The sequence below is a fragment of the Ciconia boyciana genome, chromosome 3 (genome assembly GCF_034638445.1).
Source record: "Ciconia boyciana chromosome 3, ASM3463844v1, whole genome shotgun sequence".
Taxonomy (NCBI): domain Eukaryota; kingdom Metazoa; phylum Chordata; class Aves; order Ciconiiformes; family Ciconiidae; genus Ciconia; species Ciconia boyciana.
The window spans coordinates 2,563,392-2,581,020 of NC_132936.1; the positions used below are offsets into that span (position 1 = coordinate 2,563,392).

The window sequence follows — 17,629 nt, forward strand, 5'->3', positions numbered from 1 at the left end:
GCAGCAGACTGACTCGGATCTCCCAACACTCAGTCGCTCGAGCACAGCCTTCACCAGGCAGACACTTCATGGCCTGCCCACCGGCACACCGCCGGACTGCCCGCGCTCAGCCAAGGTGGATGCGACAAGCACTAACGCACAGCCTCGGGTCTGGCTTCTTAAAGCAACAAGTGAAGTCCCTTATAATTATAAATGCAAATGAGTATATTCACCAAATGCAGGCTCATTGGGACCAATGCTGGAGCTGGTCGAGGTAACGAGGAGAAAGACGCTCTCAAGGACTCATACATTACAAGGCCTGCTCTTCCCTCTCCCCCTGCCTCCTCTGCTCAGCTGAGTTTATCACATGGCCTCCGTGTGTTAAAAATAATCTTTTTGGAGATTTAATTACAAGGTGAAATATGTCCAATTCTATTATTCCATTTTCAAGTGATGATACAGAAGCTGAACTACAGCAAATGTTGTAAACTCTTATGAGGATTAATGCTACTGCAAGAAGTTCTTTATCACATTGATGATACTATATCTCTCACGCCCATGACATACACACAAAGCAAAGGTACGGATGCTGGAGTCTGTACATCCAATCAAATAGAAATCCTTAATGTGTACGAAATGTGATGTGGAAACTGCAATAGCAAATAGTTTTTATTACAGAGCTGTTCTTCCACTGCCTTAATCTCCCCAAAGCTATAAACTGAAAGAGTAGTTATATTTTACAAATGTGTATATACATGCACAGGCGGATGTGGAATAAGCATGCAGATGCTTTTATAAACCACAGAATGTGCTCCCTCCGTGGCAGTCTTACTATGCTTTTTATTTTTAACACCAAATAAATACAAAACAATCCAATAAAAACCAAACAGCAGTAAATCTGAGAAATCGGTTGCTTTTAAAAGCAATACTATTAACTAAGTTTAGGCCCCAAATACACGATTTGGGGAGTGAAAATCCTCCCCAGGTCTGTAGTACAGATGGCTTTGCATAAATGACTCAGTATTTCAACCAGGATTCAGGATTGTAGGGGCTGAAAGGACAGGTTTTTGGAAGGTAGAAACAAGAGGCACTTAAATCTCAAAGGTTTTTCACGAGCACTAGGAGTTCAACTATTCGATGTACTTTTGAAAGTGTCTTCCTGAGATACTTCCTCCACTGATGATGGAGGAACCCAGGAGAAGGCAGTCTTCTGCGAGTCTCAGTGAAGAGCCTAGAGCTAGGTGGACTAAACTGGTCATAATGGGTGAGGGTGCAGCATCAATAAGCACCTTGCATTGCTAAAGCATATAGCTTTTCCAAAATCCCTCTGCTTTTGCAGGGAATGGCCAGGCTCTTGCCACTTCGAAGCTATTCTACATGTCCAGCATAGCCCCCTTTTTCTATTTTTATTTTTATAATCCTTGCCTTACCAGCTTTCTCATTTCTCTTCGTGCCAGTGAAATGGACATGCACAGTGTAGGTGGAGGACAGACAGGAAATTGGATCTGGTGACTGGGAAGAAGCAGTGGGGAGAAGAATAAATCTCTTAATATCTAAGGCCATTGTTTCAATATTCCTACAGAGTTTTCTCAGGTAAAGGACTGGGGCATACATTGCTGAGAGGGTCACACAAGAGAAATGTCTGTGTGTGCACACAGTTTCACCCTGACCTTGTAAATATACACTCTATTTACTTACTCTGCAGTTCATCCCTCCTATAACATTCCAACTCCCAATTTTACAGAACAGGAATCCCCTCCAAAGTATTCCAAAACCAGTTAAAAATAAAATTTAAAAAATAGACAGATATTAAAAATAATTCCTTGCTTCGCCATGAAGGGGAAAGCGGTTTCTGGTCTCTTTGAATCAAGAAATTCTCTCTCTCTCCCTTTGGTCACCCTCTGGAAAGCTCTTAGCTCTGGTGCTCTGGGGTCTCTCCTTGCAAAGCAGCATGATGTCCATGAGCTAAAATTTCTGCAGGAATTTGAGAACCAGGTCACGCAGCTTCACCCTCAAAGGTTCATCGTTGTCGCAGATGATGTGTGTGGAGTCCTCCTCAATCTGAATGAGGGTTTCTGCCTCCTGGAGGAGTACGATGTGGCCTTTGGCCGTGTCCTCCACCTTCACGTCACTGAAACCGTGCTAGATGTAGCGTTGGGGAGGGAGTAAAAGAGAGAGATGTTACTACAACTCAGGAAAACAGGAAGAGATGAAAGACTAGGGCACAGGGGGGAGGAGAGGGGAGAATGGCTACAAAATACGGAGTGCCATTGCAGATATCCTTGATCTCTGGGATTTGCAGAGGAAACACGTGTAGGCTAAGCTAAATATGACCCTCATTATACAGATGGATAAACCATAGAACAGGGAGGCTAAAGCCAACATTTTCCACTACACCAGGTCACTGCAACTGCAAAATCTTGAGAGACAAAGAGGGCAAATAGCTCCTTTAATGATAGAAATGACCATCTGCTGACATTACTGCCTCAAAGAAGATGACAGTGGAGAGCTACTGAACCCCAGGGCAAACTTCCTCACAGACAATCCTGCCCTTTCTTCCTGCTAATTTTCTCCAAGGAGTCATGCAGGTGAGAACAGGGCTCCACAGAGCAGTAAGCAACTGCCTGGAAGTTCAGCCACCAAGCCTCCTGTCCTGCAGCTGCCCAGAAAGCTTCTCCATCAGCGGAGACATTTCCAGGATCTCTTCTTCACTTGGTCACCTCATTTTCACAAAGCTTGTAGGAACTTAAATACTTTTGAGAACTCCTCCCCACTGTTTAAATTTATTGGAAATCAGCTGATGAATCCAAAAGTTACATGGGGGAAATTCACCCTCCCAGAGTGACCAGTGCTTCCATGGGAAACCAGGAGGAAATGACTGACATGAAGCCCCTGTATCAGGACATGACTCCACAGGGAACTATTCCCTCCATAGTCAATGCAGGGACACACGTTCCCTGAAGTACTTTGCTAACTCATTAGCCTCTCTCCATTTCAAGCTACACTAAAATTATTTTCCCTCTCTCTGCTAGCAAAGCAGCGCATTTCTGAGATTAGTAGAAATCCGCTTGAACCTCACTTGCCACCAAAGACTTATTACCTTCTCGAGCGTCTGCACAAACTGGTCCACAGGAATGGAGCCGCTCAGCAATGGCTTCAAAGGTTTACACTCTGGCACGTCATCACTCACTCGCTTTCTCTTCTTGCTGGCGGGAGGTTGCGGAGGTTTTGGAGGGAGCTAATGGATGAGAAGGTGCACAGTAATGCAGTGAATCACATCAGCTTATTATAATTTCGTTGGAATAACAAGCACATGAGATAGAAAAGGAATACCGATTTTGTTTTCTGTCACTGAAGGGGAACATTACAGTGCTGAACGGGAGAGGAGAAACCCAGCCTTGGGCTCCACTGTGGCTCTGCATGCACAAACCACCATTTATAGAAATAAATTAGCAGTTTTAGTTTGTATCTCCATCATCTTAACATTTCTGTCAAATTCAGCTCTGTTCAGATTTCTGTCATCTTAAAAGGCCTGTCTGACTCAATTCAAGACTGAAGCTTTCTATTTTAGCATTCAAGTACCCTGCAATATTTTCTAGGAACCACGCCTTAAAGAAGTCAATGCCTTGCAAATCACACTCTAAAGATGCAACAGGTTGGGAAACGGACAAATTCAGAGCAAGTAACTACTCAGGGAATGAGAAAAATGGGTAATTTATTTCTCACTGGCCTCGGAAAAGTGAGTCTTTAGGAAGAACCTGAATACAGACAAGGAGGCGTGAGAGACGCTGCAGTGCCTGAAAAATCACTGGAGTGTGATCTGGGTATAATTTTGTGCTGCTTCAGAAAGCTATCTGCCTCGACTCATCCCTGAGACCCTTCTCCGTTAGCAGGGACGGGGAGGCAGGGTTAGCACGTGCAGCGGTAGCTAACCCAGCACTGCGCGTTGCTGCGTGTGCGGGCAAGGTGTGGGGTTAGCTGAGCACTTCTGAAAGATGGTTTCATGGAGATGAAAACCAGATTCCTATAAAAAGAACAGTGAGGAAATAATTGTGTAAAATAAGTCCGTGCATCCTATGCCAAGTTAGTTAGGTTGGGGAAGTGTCAGCACTGGTCTTTGCCAGTGAACTAGCAACTCAGTCCCTGGGAAAAAGGTGCTGGGGAAAATTTCTCCAAAATTTTGGCAAGACCTTTTTCCAGGGATGCATCTGCACAACACACAGAGAATTTGCCTGAAGCAACCCCCAGTGCCCTGTGGCACCCTGTACACTCCAGGTGACAGGCTGGGCTCCTCTCAACTCTGGGTCTTTCCCATCACGTAGCATCACGTCTGAACCTGCTGCTGTGATGTCCCTGTGTTTCTTTCAACAGCCAGGGAAGGGTGTTGTTCATCCTTGGGAGAGAAATGCCGCCTGCTCAGATTTCAGTTCCGCAAGCAGGGATGCACTTGAGTCACTTTACAAAACCCACCGTTTTCCCTGAAGTTGGTGGGCCTACGCGCATCTATCATGTTATTTGTGCATGAATCACTGACATGGTGGGCCCAGGCTCAGCCAATACTGACAGATACCACTGTGCTGGCTTACCTCCATCCATATGTGAGGGCTCTGGCATTTTAAGTCTAGGTCTAAGTTTATCTGGCATCAGGAATCAGAGTAGAGAAGGGAGTAAATGAACAACACAAAGGAGAAAGCAGCCTCAGACTAATTGCATTTTAATATTTTGATTTGTTCAGTGTTGCCTAGTGTTTCTAGGGGACTGACCTGGAAAAAGTAAGACAGCCTGTCTGCTGTGCAGTGATATATAAATCCTTCACCAATCTTTATGTCCCTGCATTAAAGACATTACCATACTGGGTCCTCTTCCCAAGTGCAGTGGGCCCAGCCCAGCTCTACTGCCCAGCAGGAGAGGCAGCATCGTGCAGAGTGTGGCTTCACTGAGTTCCCTCCATGCTCATGCATCAAAGGAGAAAGGTGACCAGGGCATCCACTGTTAAGCAGGTCCACCAGACATCATCTCGCTCTGCGGAGCACTAATGCCAGGAATTGCAGTGTCAGCCTAAAGGAGGTGGTAGGAAGAGAGTATACACTCCTACTTTGTAGCAGGATGCACCATCTGCTTCTTGGGGAACAGGGCAACTTAAGGAAAGACAGTCCCTTCACATGTCTCATGTTTTAGGTCATCTCTCCCCTCTGACCCTCAGTTCTAAGTCCATGAGAGGCTGACTGATGCTGGTGTACGGGTTATGGAAGACAGCAGTATGATTTGTAGCCTCTCTTCAGGAATAATCTCACTTCCCCTTTTATCTTAGCCAGGCACATGGCCAACGAAAACAGGGCAGAGAGATTTATTTGCATCCCACTCTCTAAGTGTAATTCCTCACTCGCACATGCCAGGACAAAGCATCTGACAAGGACTCTGCTCTGGTGGAGAAAGTGTTGTTGGAGGGGTTGCCTCATGAGAACAGCTGGGGTCCCAGATGGCAGGAAACCCAGTGTAAGGATATTTTTCTCCCTTTCCCATTATACTGTACCTGCAGCACATGCTTGTTGTCTTTAGTATGCAACACGGCAGAAACTGTTGCTAAGGAAATACCAGGCTTAATCTCCAAGGGCACAAGTGAATCTGCAAGCTAAAGCAAAAGAAGGATTTTGTTCAGCAAGTGATAATCTCAAAATTTGTGCGAATCCAGCTGTGATTTAAATTGGTAGCATGGTATTTTTCAACACGGACTAATGAACTGTAAACACAAACCCACTGATACAGTGACAGAGCACTCCTCTTACCTGCTCAGCCCTCCTTCCAGCTCTTAAAGCTGACTTTCATACCGTTATCAGAGCCGCGCGAGGTTTTCAGTAACCAAGGCAAGTCTCACAAAATATAACAATTAAAGAGAAACCTCGTTTAAAAAGACATCAACTACTTTATTAATAATTTTGATTAATAAAACTCATCATGTAATTTGTCATTATTTATTATGTTCATTACGTCGATGGACAATGAAAAATCAAAGCCAGTTTCCGTTCCTTAGTGCTGTGGCATTCTGGCTGCAGAATAACTGGAAGAAATGGGTTTGTCCTTAAAAACCCAATGGCTCTGTTGACTGGTTTGAAATTTTTCCTTACAACACTGCATAGAAACCCTTACACTGCCTTTTATATAATTCTTCTCTGAAAGGAATAAAATTTAGTCTTGGCTCCAACTTTGAATTCAATGGCAACCTCCCAAGATGCTCAGCATTGAGGGTGTTGGCAGTGAATGTGGAGTGGGCAGTACTGCACCTGCTGAGACTTGCGGAAGTTGGCTAGCGGGGAAGCACCTCTTCCAGCCAGGCTTCCAAAGGAAAGCTGCAGAAAACAGTGCTCATGAACACAGAAAATTATTCCTTTTTTCCCTCCAACGGAGCTCTAGATGACAATACACCAGACACCGTGTGCCCTGGAGTCCTGTCCAGGACTGCAGCCAGGATCTAGTCCTAGATAAACAGATACCTTCACACCACATGGGCCAGCAGCCCAAGCAGTTTCCAAGTATCGCTCCCAGCCAAGCACGCTCCTGTTATTCGCTGTGGACCTGAAGGCGAGGATGCGTGAAGTGCGCTCTGTGTCTGTGGGGAAACCTTGCAGGTGCCTCACAAAACAAAAATGGGTAAGTTTGCTCATGCGTTACGCCACTGGATGGGAGGACTTTTCAGTTGTGAAGACAAGGAACACCTAAAGGGACAGAATCTACTTGGCTGTTTTTCCCAACAGTTGTACCATCAACCCACTCAGACCATCGCCCCATCCCATGTACAAGGAGCCTCTACAAGATGACCTTCATCTGAACTCCACTCCCTTCCATTGTCAAACACATGGCACCTCCCATTGGAGCCAGATATTAAGAAGAGCTTAACCTCCAGGTAAAGGAGCTCTTTTGAAACTTCAGCCATCTACTGCAGCGCTTCCATGGAGCAGAGCTCTGGAGAACCAGCTATCATCGCTGCCCTGCCAGCAAGGCAACACCAGCTCTCTTTAGCTCACCAGATGCTCCCATCCATGAAAAGCAGGAAGGGAAATGGAATGATTTTAGAAAAGCATGGTATATTCCCATTTTGGAGATAGTGCACCTGAGGTGAAGGAATATTAAATCCCTTACCGAAGGCCATCTAGTGAATTTTCAACAGGATCCAAACCAGGAGAGGGACAGAGCAGAACAACTGAACCCTGCCACTTCTCAAGAAACTTCAGGTACCAAGACTTTACTGCCAAATACTCTGGTCTGCTGTAAATTATGATTATGTAGGTGACCACTCTATTACTGCAAAGCTCTCATCCTTGTGAATACAGAAGCAACTGAACTTGACTTCAAAAAGCACTCACTACTGGCCTAATCCTTTTGCCATCAAAGCACTGAGAAGGCTTTTCTGTTGGCTTCAATGGCAGCAGAGTTCAGCTACTTCTAATAACTTCTGAAAATCTTACCTACCACTATTAAAGCTGCAGGAACACTTTGAGAGAACCTCCTTGAAATAAAACAGTTGGACAGATGTTTGTGTTGGAAAAACACAGATATTTTAAGGCTGAATTCAAATCCCCTAAAATTTTGCACATATTCAGACTCGGTGAATCTTAGAAACCGAAATTTCATGGAGCAATTCAGATTGCTCTCTCTCTGGGACTCTGTTCAAGATCCTTAAAGCAGGCAATTTGAATACAGCCTTTACAGTTTGTTGTTGAAGGCTAAAAGAATGAAAATCTAACGATAATTATTGCTTCAGATATCCCCTGGGACACAAAATTAGTAACACTTGCAGCAGCGTGTTATGCTGCACTTTGCCGTGGTCGAAGGCACTTGCCATTCCCACCACCTTCCAGAGAAGGATCGATACAAAATGGGCCCTAATGAAGAATACATGGCAAAATGACAAACACTGTAAAGAGAAAGATCCTTAAAAAACAGAGAGCTGCTTAGAATCAAAGTCCTCTTCTGCTACTGAAATACTTTGATATTAACATTTATGCAGGTTTTAACCATGCAGTTGGTAAGTAGCAACACTTTAATTATTAACAGTCAAAAAGACAGTAAGACAGATGTTCATTTTTATTTTCTCTGAGATACTGCTTCATCTCACAGCCCTCTCCATGTTGCAGCCAATCCTTCTATTAAAGGAGTTCACTGACCCAAACCGAAAAGGTCATTTAATCACATCCAGTAATTCACCCACCAAGACCAGACAGCACTGCTATACTCCTTTCGACTGACCTCCTGCACACACAAATCACAGAACTCTTCCAAAATGCTGGATTAAAGAAACCCTTTTCAGAGAGATAGCAAATTTTGTCTATACTCCAAGCAATGGCAACTCCACCATTTCCTCTCACAAGCTGTTCCAAACTTTAATTTTTCTTGCAGCTAGGAAACCGTGTCTTATTTCAAGGTTGAATTTGTCCAACTTTCGGTTGCTGGATCTTGTTATGCCTTTGTCTGCAAGATTGAAAAGCCCCCCACTACGCAAGAATAAATGCTTCTTCCTTCCAGTCATTATCACAAGTCTAATACCACATGCTGGCATCAGGAAAGTCACGAAAGCAGAGACACACGGCACTGAGCACTAACATCGCATTAATCAGTCCCCTGCCTATGGATGAGCTTCGACTGCCTTAAGACAAACTTGTCTCTGTGTGTGTATGTGTACTGTGCATTTCATTTTTTTAAATCCCTCCTGTTAAGGAAAGTTTAAAATAGAGACCAACCAAAAAACAAAAGTAATTGACTCTCAGTAGTCTGAAACTCCAAGTGTTGATGTGAACCTTGTAATGGCTGAGGGAGAGAAGAGTCAGCTTGGGAAGTTCTGCTCCTGTGATCAGAGCTGTCCACCCATGCTCTTACAGAATAAAGACATTTTTACTGTAAACTGCAGTTGAATCTTTCGTGTAGGATTGCATTTGCCACAACAAAATGAGATCTGACACATACTATGTGAGCCCAAACACTGTTGTTGGCCAAACTATAGCTGTTTATAAAGAAGAACAATGCACACAGGTTAGGTTATTCTGAAGCCTCTACTAAGGCCTTCACTGGGGACAACTCTCCCTAGGCTTAAGGTCACATCCTATCTTCAGTTACCAGCAAAAATCCTCCTGTTGGCAATGAAGAGCTGAACAATGACTGAGGATGGGATCTGAAACTCCTACTGTAAAAAAATTGGAGGCTGAATAATCAGTGAATAAAATCAGGAGAGGACCAGAATTTTAGCACCCACGGTGTTGGTCCTATGGAGGATTTTCCCAGGGACAGATGTACATGGACACACACCAGCCAGTATTTTAACATCCAAGTTGCAGCTATACTGGCAGTGGTGACCACCAGTGATTTCTTTCTAGGGTTTTGGGACACCTCTCCAAACTTCTCCCTTTTTCCTCTTCCCCTCCAAGTTTTATAAGTGAAATAGTTCTTGGCTTACACTAGAGAGGATGCAGGAAGACTGACCCAGCAGGGAGAGGTGAAGTCTGAGCTGAGTGAGGTGAGCTGGATCTTCACCCTCCAGGACTGGAGCAAAGGGGAACTAGCAGGAGCACAGCAAAGCTTATCAGCAATTAAAATCCCCCTAACTTTTAAGATCTGAAATTCACTGATGCGTACACTAGATCATAGCATGTGTATTTAGAAAGGGACACAGCTGGGTTTTTACATCAACATTAAATGTGTATATTCTAGATTTCCAAACTGTGCATAAATCTATGATCTCTGCATTAGAGGTAGGAGCCAGAGCTGCAACTCTGGATCAAACCAGAGAAATCAAAGGCATGAAACAGAGCTGTGAAACCACTAGGCAGGACAGACCCATTATGAATTCAACACATTGCAAGTCCTTAGAAAAAATAAAGAAAGAATAAAGTTGTAATATATTCCTTGGGGCAGGGATCCGTTTTGTTCAGTGCTTGTGCGATACCTAGTGCTCAGAAATCCTACTAAGGGGTCCATTACTCATGCTACTATACTGCAGTAATAAAGTAAATGGAAGGAAAATTTTAAAAAATCATCAAAAGTGGATCACATTCAACTAACACAACAGCTTTCTCTGATAAGACAACTGCTGAAGGAATTGGGGCAGCCACAGCCTGTGCTTCACGAAGCACTAGCAAGGTAGCGCATGGGAAATTACAAACTGTGGAGGGGAAAGTGCTGGTTAAAGCAAAGATATTCCCAGACAACTGCTGGGCTGTTGCTGCAGTTCCTGAAGGGCCAGTCTTGAGCCTATTCCCGTGCAATTTTTATTAATGACCTCAGTACAGAACGAAGAGAGTGTTCAGAAGGCCCCACTGAAGTTTGTAGAGGCACCCTTAATAGAAAGAAAGATCAGGCTATCATAGAGGAAGAACTAGATGACCTCAAGAACTGGAGTGAGAAAAACAAGATGAAATTCAACAGCACGAAATGCAAGGCCAGGGACTAGGCTAATACCGAGAAATTCTTCTGTGAGCTGGCAGCTGCTGGAAGTGACAGAGGCGAAAAGTCCAGGTTTATTAGTCCATCCCATGAGAACTGGGAGTCACAAATGTGACACGGCCATGAAAAAGCTAAATGCAACTCCAGAAAATATCAGGTAATTCTAGCAGAGATAAGCTATTGCTATTATATTGGGCCCAGCAAGATCTCATCTGAACTACTTGTAAATTGTGGGTAATTTAAGTTCAAGTAAGATATACTGAAGGGTAGATTAGGGCAGGAGAAGCTGTCTTGTAAGAGGAAACTAAATATCTTGGCTTGTTTAGCCTGGCAAAAAGAAAGCCAAAAGGAGAATTTGATTGTTCTACATAAACACCACAGGGAAAATACCAATAAAACAGAAAATCCATTTATGCTAAAACATGATGTTAAGAATAAGTATGTGCAGACCAGCCATGAATACGCATAGGCTGGAAATTAGGATGTTTGTAGCCATCAGAGACAGTGGGGGTTTGAACAGCATTCTGGTGGGAACAGCAGGGGCAAAAGTCTTCACAATTTGAAGCTGGTGCCTTACATTTTTTGAGGCACATTATAAACACTATTACTAACTGCAGCTGGGTTCTGACCATGTAACCCATGAGGGCACTTCCATTTCTATGTGGAAATGTTTGCTCACAGCCTTGGAGCTTGCCAGGTATGAAGAGATTCCCACCCAGATCCTATCCCCTTTTTAGGATGCAATTCATATGCAACAGAAAAAGATCCTCTCCCACTCATTAGAGAAGCCCCAAAATTTTAAGATCTGCCTGCCTTCAGAGGGAGTCCACCAGGCCCTAGAGATCACAGTTTCACAGAGGTTTTTACAATAAGTAGTCCCCAGCAAAATCTGAACGGAGAACAACCTGCCTCATCCTCCATCCCCCATTCACCTTGCTCCTCACACACATCCAATCCAGTTTCTGGATGCAGAAAAGCATCTTTCCAGTGTACCTTTAATAGGAAAAGAGTGCCCAAATATTCCACATGCTTAAAAGCTGTGCAATAGCCCTTTCACAAGCAGGGATGATCTGTACAGTCAGTTTTGTAAACAGAACAAAAAACATGGTTTTCATCCTGTCACTTATATTTGGATGGCAACGTTAGGAAAGGAAGACAATTTACCTCACCTCCTCCCTCCCTCCCTCTTCTTATCCCTTCACTGTTTAAGTACCAGGAGCTCTGCGGTCAAGTCACTTGAAACCAGACACAGAAATGCACAAGAGATTATAGTGTGGGCAGAAGTCTCAAACAGACTCTGCCCTGGCTTTACACCATCTGCTAAATCAGGCAGAGTCTGAGTGCAGGCAGTCTGCAAGTATCAGATCCTGCAGAGGAAACAAAAAGATATGTGGTCAAACACATGCACCAAAGGGGAAAGGTCTAAACATTTAAATATGCCTGTGGAGTAAGCATTCATGACCAGCAAGCACATGAAACAAGGCACAAGCATGCTGCAGGCTATTTGTGCAGTAGAATGGAAATTGAGGAATCTTTCCAATAAGACTTAAAGGAACAAGGAAAAACAGAGAAAAACAAACATCCTAGAACTGAGGGCATCTATATAATAATTTTTGTGTGATCTGAGTCATGCCTTGTTGGGGTTTCAGCCTCAGATTTTACAGAATCCAGGTGTTTTAAATGGGATGATTAGGTTGCTAAACTAACCCTAACTTAATAGATCTTTCAGTCTCTGTGGGTCTGTGTCCCGGTTTCAGCTGGGATAGAGTTAATTCTCTTCCTAGTAGCTGGTATAGTGCTGTGTTTCGGATTTAGCATGAGAATAAGGTTGATAACACACTGATGTTTTGGCTGTTGCTGAGCAGTGCTTACACTAGTCAAGGACTTTTCAGCTCCCCATGCTCTGCCGGGCGCACAAGAAGCTGGGAGGGGGCACAGCCAGGACAGCTGACCCAGACTGGTCTAAGGGCTATTCCATACCACACGACATCATGCTCCGTATAGAAAATGGGGGGAGTTGGCCGGGGGCAGCGATCGCTGCTCGGGGACGGGCTGGGCATCAGCCAGCAGGTGGTGAGCAATTGCATTGTGCATCACTTGTTTCGTAGGTTCTTTTATCATTATTATTATTATTATTATTTTCTCTTCCTCTGCTGTCCTATTAAACTGTCTTTATGTCAATCCACAGGTTTTACTTTTTTTTTTTTCCGATTCTCTCCCCCATCCTACCGGGGCAGGGGGAGGGGGAGCAAGCAGCTGTGTGGTGCTTAGTTGCCAGCTGGGGTTAAATCACGACAGCCTGCTACAATTCTCTCTGGAGCGGATTTTAAAGTCTCATTAACTTCAGTGGATGAAGAACCATGCCATAAATATCTAAAGTTTTTGATATTATTGCTTGCAAATGCCTGCATCTTAGCTTTACTCTTCCATAGAGCCAAGATCTAGTGGAGAAATAAAACAAGCTGAAGGGGTAGTCCTGCAGTTTTGTCCTGAGCAATGAAACAAACCCCTTCTTTTCCATGCACATGTTTCGTGTTCAACTAAGGGACCAGGGCTCCAGATCAACATGATGAACCTTGCCCCCAAAGCCTGGAAATCAAACCAGAAAGATATGTACTGACCAACCAAGAGGAAATAATCCTGGGTGGGATTATAAGCAGTAGTCTCAGTACTAAAGCTAACCACTGGCTTTTTGCCAATCCTGCGCCAAGAGACAGTTTTAAGGAGGTATTTAAGAAGTGTAATGAAGTAGATTTACGGCTGTTTAATGAAGCTCTTCCCCAGTATGCTGCATAGCCTGGGAGCAGGCAAGAAACACTTATTTGAGGAACTTACAAGAGGACAGTGGAAGCCAGAACCAGCAGAAGCAGAAATCAGCCTCAAACTTGAATGAAAAATGACAGGTAGGGGAAGCAAGGACGTGAAATATCTTCAAAGTAAAGGCAAGCAGCTTACAGATGCACAAGATGAGTCATTTGAAAGACATGAAAAGAGCATCAATCAAAATATTCAAAATATAGTAACCAGTTTATGGGTCAGAATGTCAAGTCAGAATGTGATGTTGTTGAAGCTGATTGGGAAAAGAGAGGTGAGTGCCTGGCTAGAAAAGAGTGTTATCTTAGAGCCAGCCATCAAAAATGAAGGAGAAACAAACCTAGATAGCAGTGTGGGCAGGCAAAGGCAGGCTTGGAGCAGAAAAGCAGATCCAAGTTTCATCAATCTAAATAGGACAATCTGCGGATGAGACCAACCAGAGGAAAGATACAACAAAAAAAATCAAAAGCAAAGCAAATGAGGGATAACACATTCAAAGCCCACAAAAGATGGGAGGAGGGAGGAAAATTCTCTGCAGAAGCAATGGGAGGCTGAACGGCCAAGACAGAAGAGACATGGGATTGAGGTGGGAGACATTTTTAAGACGAAACGAACGGCTGATTGCATTGAACAGCGATGACGTAAATCAGGAAGACGGCAGACTACCGTGGTTCTGGCTTTGTCTAAGAAAAGGTTGGTAAAAGTTGGGACAAGACTCGTTTTGATGGAATGTCAAAAGGTGAAGTCAAACCCAGAGAGGGCCTGTGCTAGAACGAGGGAGGGACTCCAGGCAATTTTACAGACGGTGGATTCAGTGAGCTTGGAGCTGACGGAAGGAATGATAGTAGCAGAAGCAAGCAGGATGGTTATATTTCATTTACTTTATGGTAAGTGAGGCTACAGCATCTTTATACAAGGGGGAATAGTCAGGGGAAAAGGAATGGAGAGGTCAGGAGACTGGATAATGTGAGGTCACCAAAATAAGTCAAGGGTTAGAAGACAGACAGAAATCAAACTCTTTAGTCGCTGAAAAATGGAAGGAAGTTGGAGAGGTAAGATGAAAGCCATGTTTTGCCTTTCTTTCTCTCAAAAAGGAATTGGCAAGATCCTATGTAGAAAGAGAAGTCAAAATAAGAAAAGGGGAGGGTGGAGTGAAAGCTACATAATTATAATGGGCTGCCAAGTGGCTGTTTTCCTAATTCTTCTCTGCAATAGTTCCTTATAATTTCATTTCATGTTGGGCTGTGCATTGCACATTCACACTCTCCTGTACTGGCCTGTGTCCTGAAGAACTTGCAGACAGAATATTTGAAAAACACAGAGCCCTCACTGAAGTCAGCCTGCTGCTGAAATCAAGTGATCCGCACCATTGTTCAGCTGTAATTAAACTGGAGGCCACATTATTTGCTCAAACACTACTGTTTAATTTATCTGTTTGCTCCAGAAGGTGTTTTCCATTTTCCCATCGTTCTCCTGTGAATAGACAATGCCTAACCAATTTCCAGGAAGCAGTCTTTTTTTTATCATTTTTTTAAAGTGAAAGGCAGATGCAGAGAAGAACAAATTAGTTGAAGTGTAAAGGTTTCCACAATACCTCTGAGAGCCATTCCAGCCTGGTGCCTTGGGACTGTTAAAATCTCTCTCTAAACAAAGGCTGCTCTGAGTGTAAATCTCATTAACATACAACAGTCCTGCTTGACCTGACTTTGCTCTTTGGTGAAGTGATTGAAATGTAGACAAGCTCCAGCAGTATCAATAAATTTACATTAGTCTGACAGGCCAGAATCTGAACCACTGAAACAGTTTTGGAAAGGAAATTTCACACTACCATACTGTCAGTCTGTATAGACTGAAACCACGCTGAGCCAACTGTTTGGTTTTCAAAAGCTTTAAGAATTTAAAGAGACAGAAGTTTGAGCACATGTCCACTTCTGAGAAAGGACTGTGGATACTAGGAGAGGGCCTTGATCAGGACTTCATTGAAGCAGACATTCTTTTATAAGACTTTTAGCTGTACTTTAGACCCAAGTCCTAGCCCTGGAGCAGATCTAGCAATTTTTTTCCCAGGGTGGATTTCATCATTCCATTTTTTCCTATCATGGTTTTGGCAAATAACAAGCCTTTGCAAGGTTTGCTAGGAGCTATAAAATACCCCTTCCAACTGCCACTTGAGCCTTCACAGAACCCCAGAGCTGGTGGTAGCCCATATAAAACAAAGGCCCCTTCCTTGCAATATAGAAATTCCTATATATTTAGGCACCATTAAAGAGTCTTCCTGGATGAAACTACTGAAAAGGGGACGTTAAGCAGCAAATACTCTCTACCAGGAAGCCTCATCTATCATATTTGCAATCCTGTCTTGCACAACCCATCCAGTAGAAGGGGAAATTACAGCCATTTTTTGCCACTACTGTGTAAACCCTGCCTGAAACCAACAGGCCATTTGCATCAGCCTCTCAAAACCAACATCCTAATGATCCCTCTGTACAATGGGACAGACAGACAGGGCTCTTCTGCTGGGAGGGGGAATGAGGCAAGCCATGCAGATGGCACATAAAAATTATTAGGGAGGTAAGGAGATAACATCGTGCTTATTTAGGGGGTTAGCATCAAAGGAAATACAGGCCCCAGAAAAAGACAGCCTTTTCCTCCTTCTCCCATTTATTTGAAAACGAAACAATGATCCTTTGGGATTGACGTTGTGACTGGTTGCACAGAGCAGGAGAGATTACATAGTTACATCTCTCAGCAGTTATCAGCTATGCTGCTAAGACTCAAAGACCAAAGTCAGAGAGGGTAGGAGACAATGTAGCATCCCTCCCATGCCTTATCACCACTCTGCAGGTCAAGCTGGAAGCAAAAACTAGCCTCACACGGTGATGTGCTAAAGACATGTTGAAATAGAGATTGTCCTGGGGAGACAGTCTGTGATCACTACAAAGGTGGCATTGCTATTCCACTAGCAAGTTCCCTTAAAAAGAGTCAGCAAGATCTCTTTTTGAGGATGGTTTGCGTATCTCAGTGCTGGGGAATGGCATCCTATTAACAGCTCTGAATCACAGCCTTGCTCTCAGAGGCAAGTACACAACCACCAATGGGTCTAACTCTCAAAGAACCTCCTGAGGCAAGCAAACACTACCTCCCTGACACCAGTGGGGAAGGACAACAGCTTTCCTGAAAGTCTCAGAGATGATCTGGTCTACCTAATTTTTATATCCTATCAAAAAGTCTTTTCAGGAGTGTCATTACATACCAAGTAGCTTTTTGAAAGAAGTTGTAAGTGCAGCTTTGGAACCAGGGAGAATACCTGGACATGGAAAATCACATGAGATGTTTCTACTCCCTGAGCACAGATAGCTTTGAAATTATGACTCCTGTATGAATATAATTTGATGTTATTTGTTAGAGGGAAAAAAAGGGCCATTTCTGACAATATTCCTGTCTGCGCAGCTTTCTGCTCGAATTCTCCAAGTTAAAGTGAATGCAATAGAAACCAGCTCTCATTTTCTACGTGCTTCTTTGATACCCATTCCCAGGTTGGTGAATACCAGTCATTGTCTACAGTGCATCCTCCCTCCAACATCCCAGCAGTTTTGGGAAGTGCTCTTATTTCTATGTGCTGTTTTTACCTAGAGGTATAGGAAGAATCCATTCGCTTCAGTGACAGGCAGCACCTAAAAACCACTGGAGATCTGGGGCTGAGAAATGGAGAGCATTTTCACATTAGTGGCTGCCCATGAGACCAAATCCACATGGCCTCTTGAGCCTCAGGTGTAAGAGATCTTGCTGCCAACAGCCAAGCTAACAAGAGAAACACTGACTTCCTTTCTGATGCGGTCTAGCCCCATGAACACAGAACTGACTTCAGACTAATAAGCTCTGCCAGGGAACTCTGCAGTCCTCGGTGTCCTTTCCAATGTGAGCTGCATTTTGTGTTTTAGACTTCTGACGATCATACAGGAAGACTCCGACAGAGCAAGAAGCTGAACCTGCGACTCCCGTGGACCAGCCTAGCTTTTAGACAACTCTCCCCCTTGATAGGAACTTCAAAATGTATGAGGGTTGGTGAATATTCATCTGTAGCATCTCTGCTAATTTGCATTCTGTTTGCAGGGAAAGCTGCTCTCCACCCTCTTCACAGGGCTGACACAAGGGATAGGCTCACTTACACCCTCACAGTTTAGGGGAAAACCCAAAGCTTCAGTGGAATCTAAATAACAGGTAAGGCATGTGGTGGCTCTCTGCACTCAGAATGTAAGATTTGTTTTGGGCATGCTGGTGAATGGAAGCCATGTTTTACTAGTCTTAGTTTTAATAGGATTCAATAAATATGCAAATTTCCAAAACAATTAAATATACATGCCATGATGGAGTTGCATCCAAGTATATTTTCTAATTAAAAAAT

General features: G+C 43.7%; 1 protein-coding gene across 2 annotated transcripts in view; it reads right to left on the minus strand.

Annotated features, from left to right (window-relative positions):
- Positions 1-589: 589 nt before the first annotated feature.
- The window catches only part of INTS9 (integrator complex subunit 9), a 75,588-nt gene continuing 58,548 nt past the window's right edge, over positions 590-17,629 (minus strand). The window contains exons 14-16 of one of the 2 annotated variants that reach the window (XM_072858231.1): positions 5,513-5,611; positions 3,080-3,217; positions 590-2,121 (exon numbers count right to left, since the gene is read on the minus strand). In XM_072858231.1, the coding sequence (XP_072714332.1) occupies positions 1,945-2,121; positions 3,080-3,217; positions 5,513-5,611 (414 nt within the window). In that variant the 3' untranslated portion in view covers positions 590-1,944. The remainder of the gene's footprint in view (positions 2,122-3,079; positions 3,218-5,512; positions 5,612-17,629) is intronic. The other variant, XM_072858230.1, reaches the window with a different exon arrangement.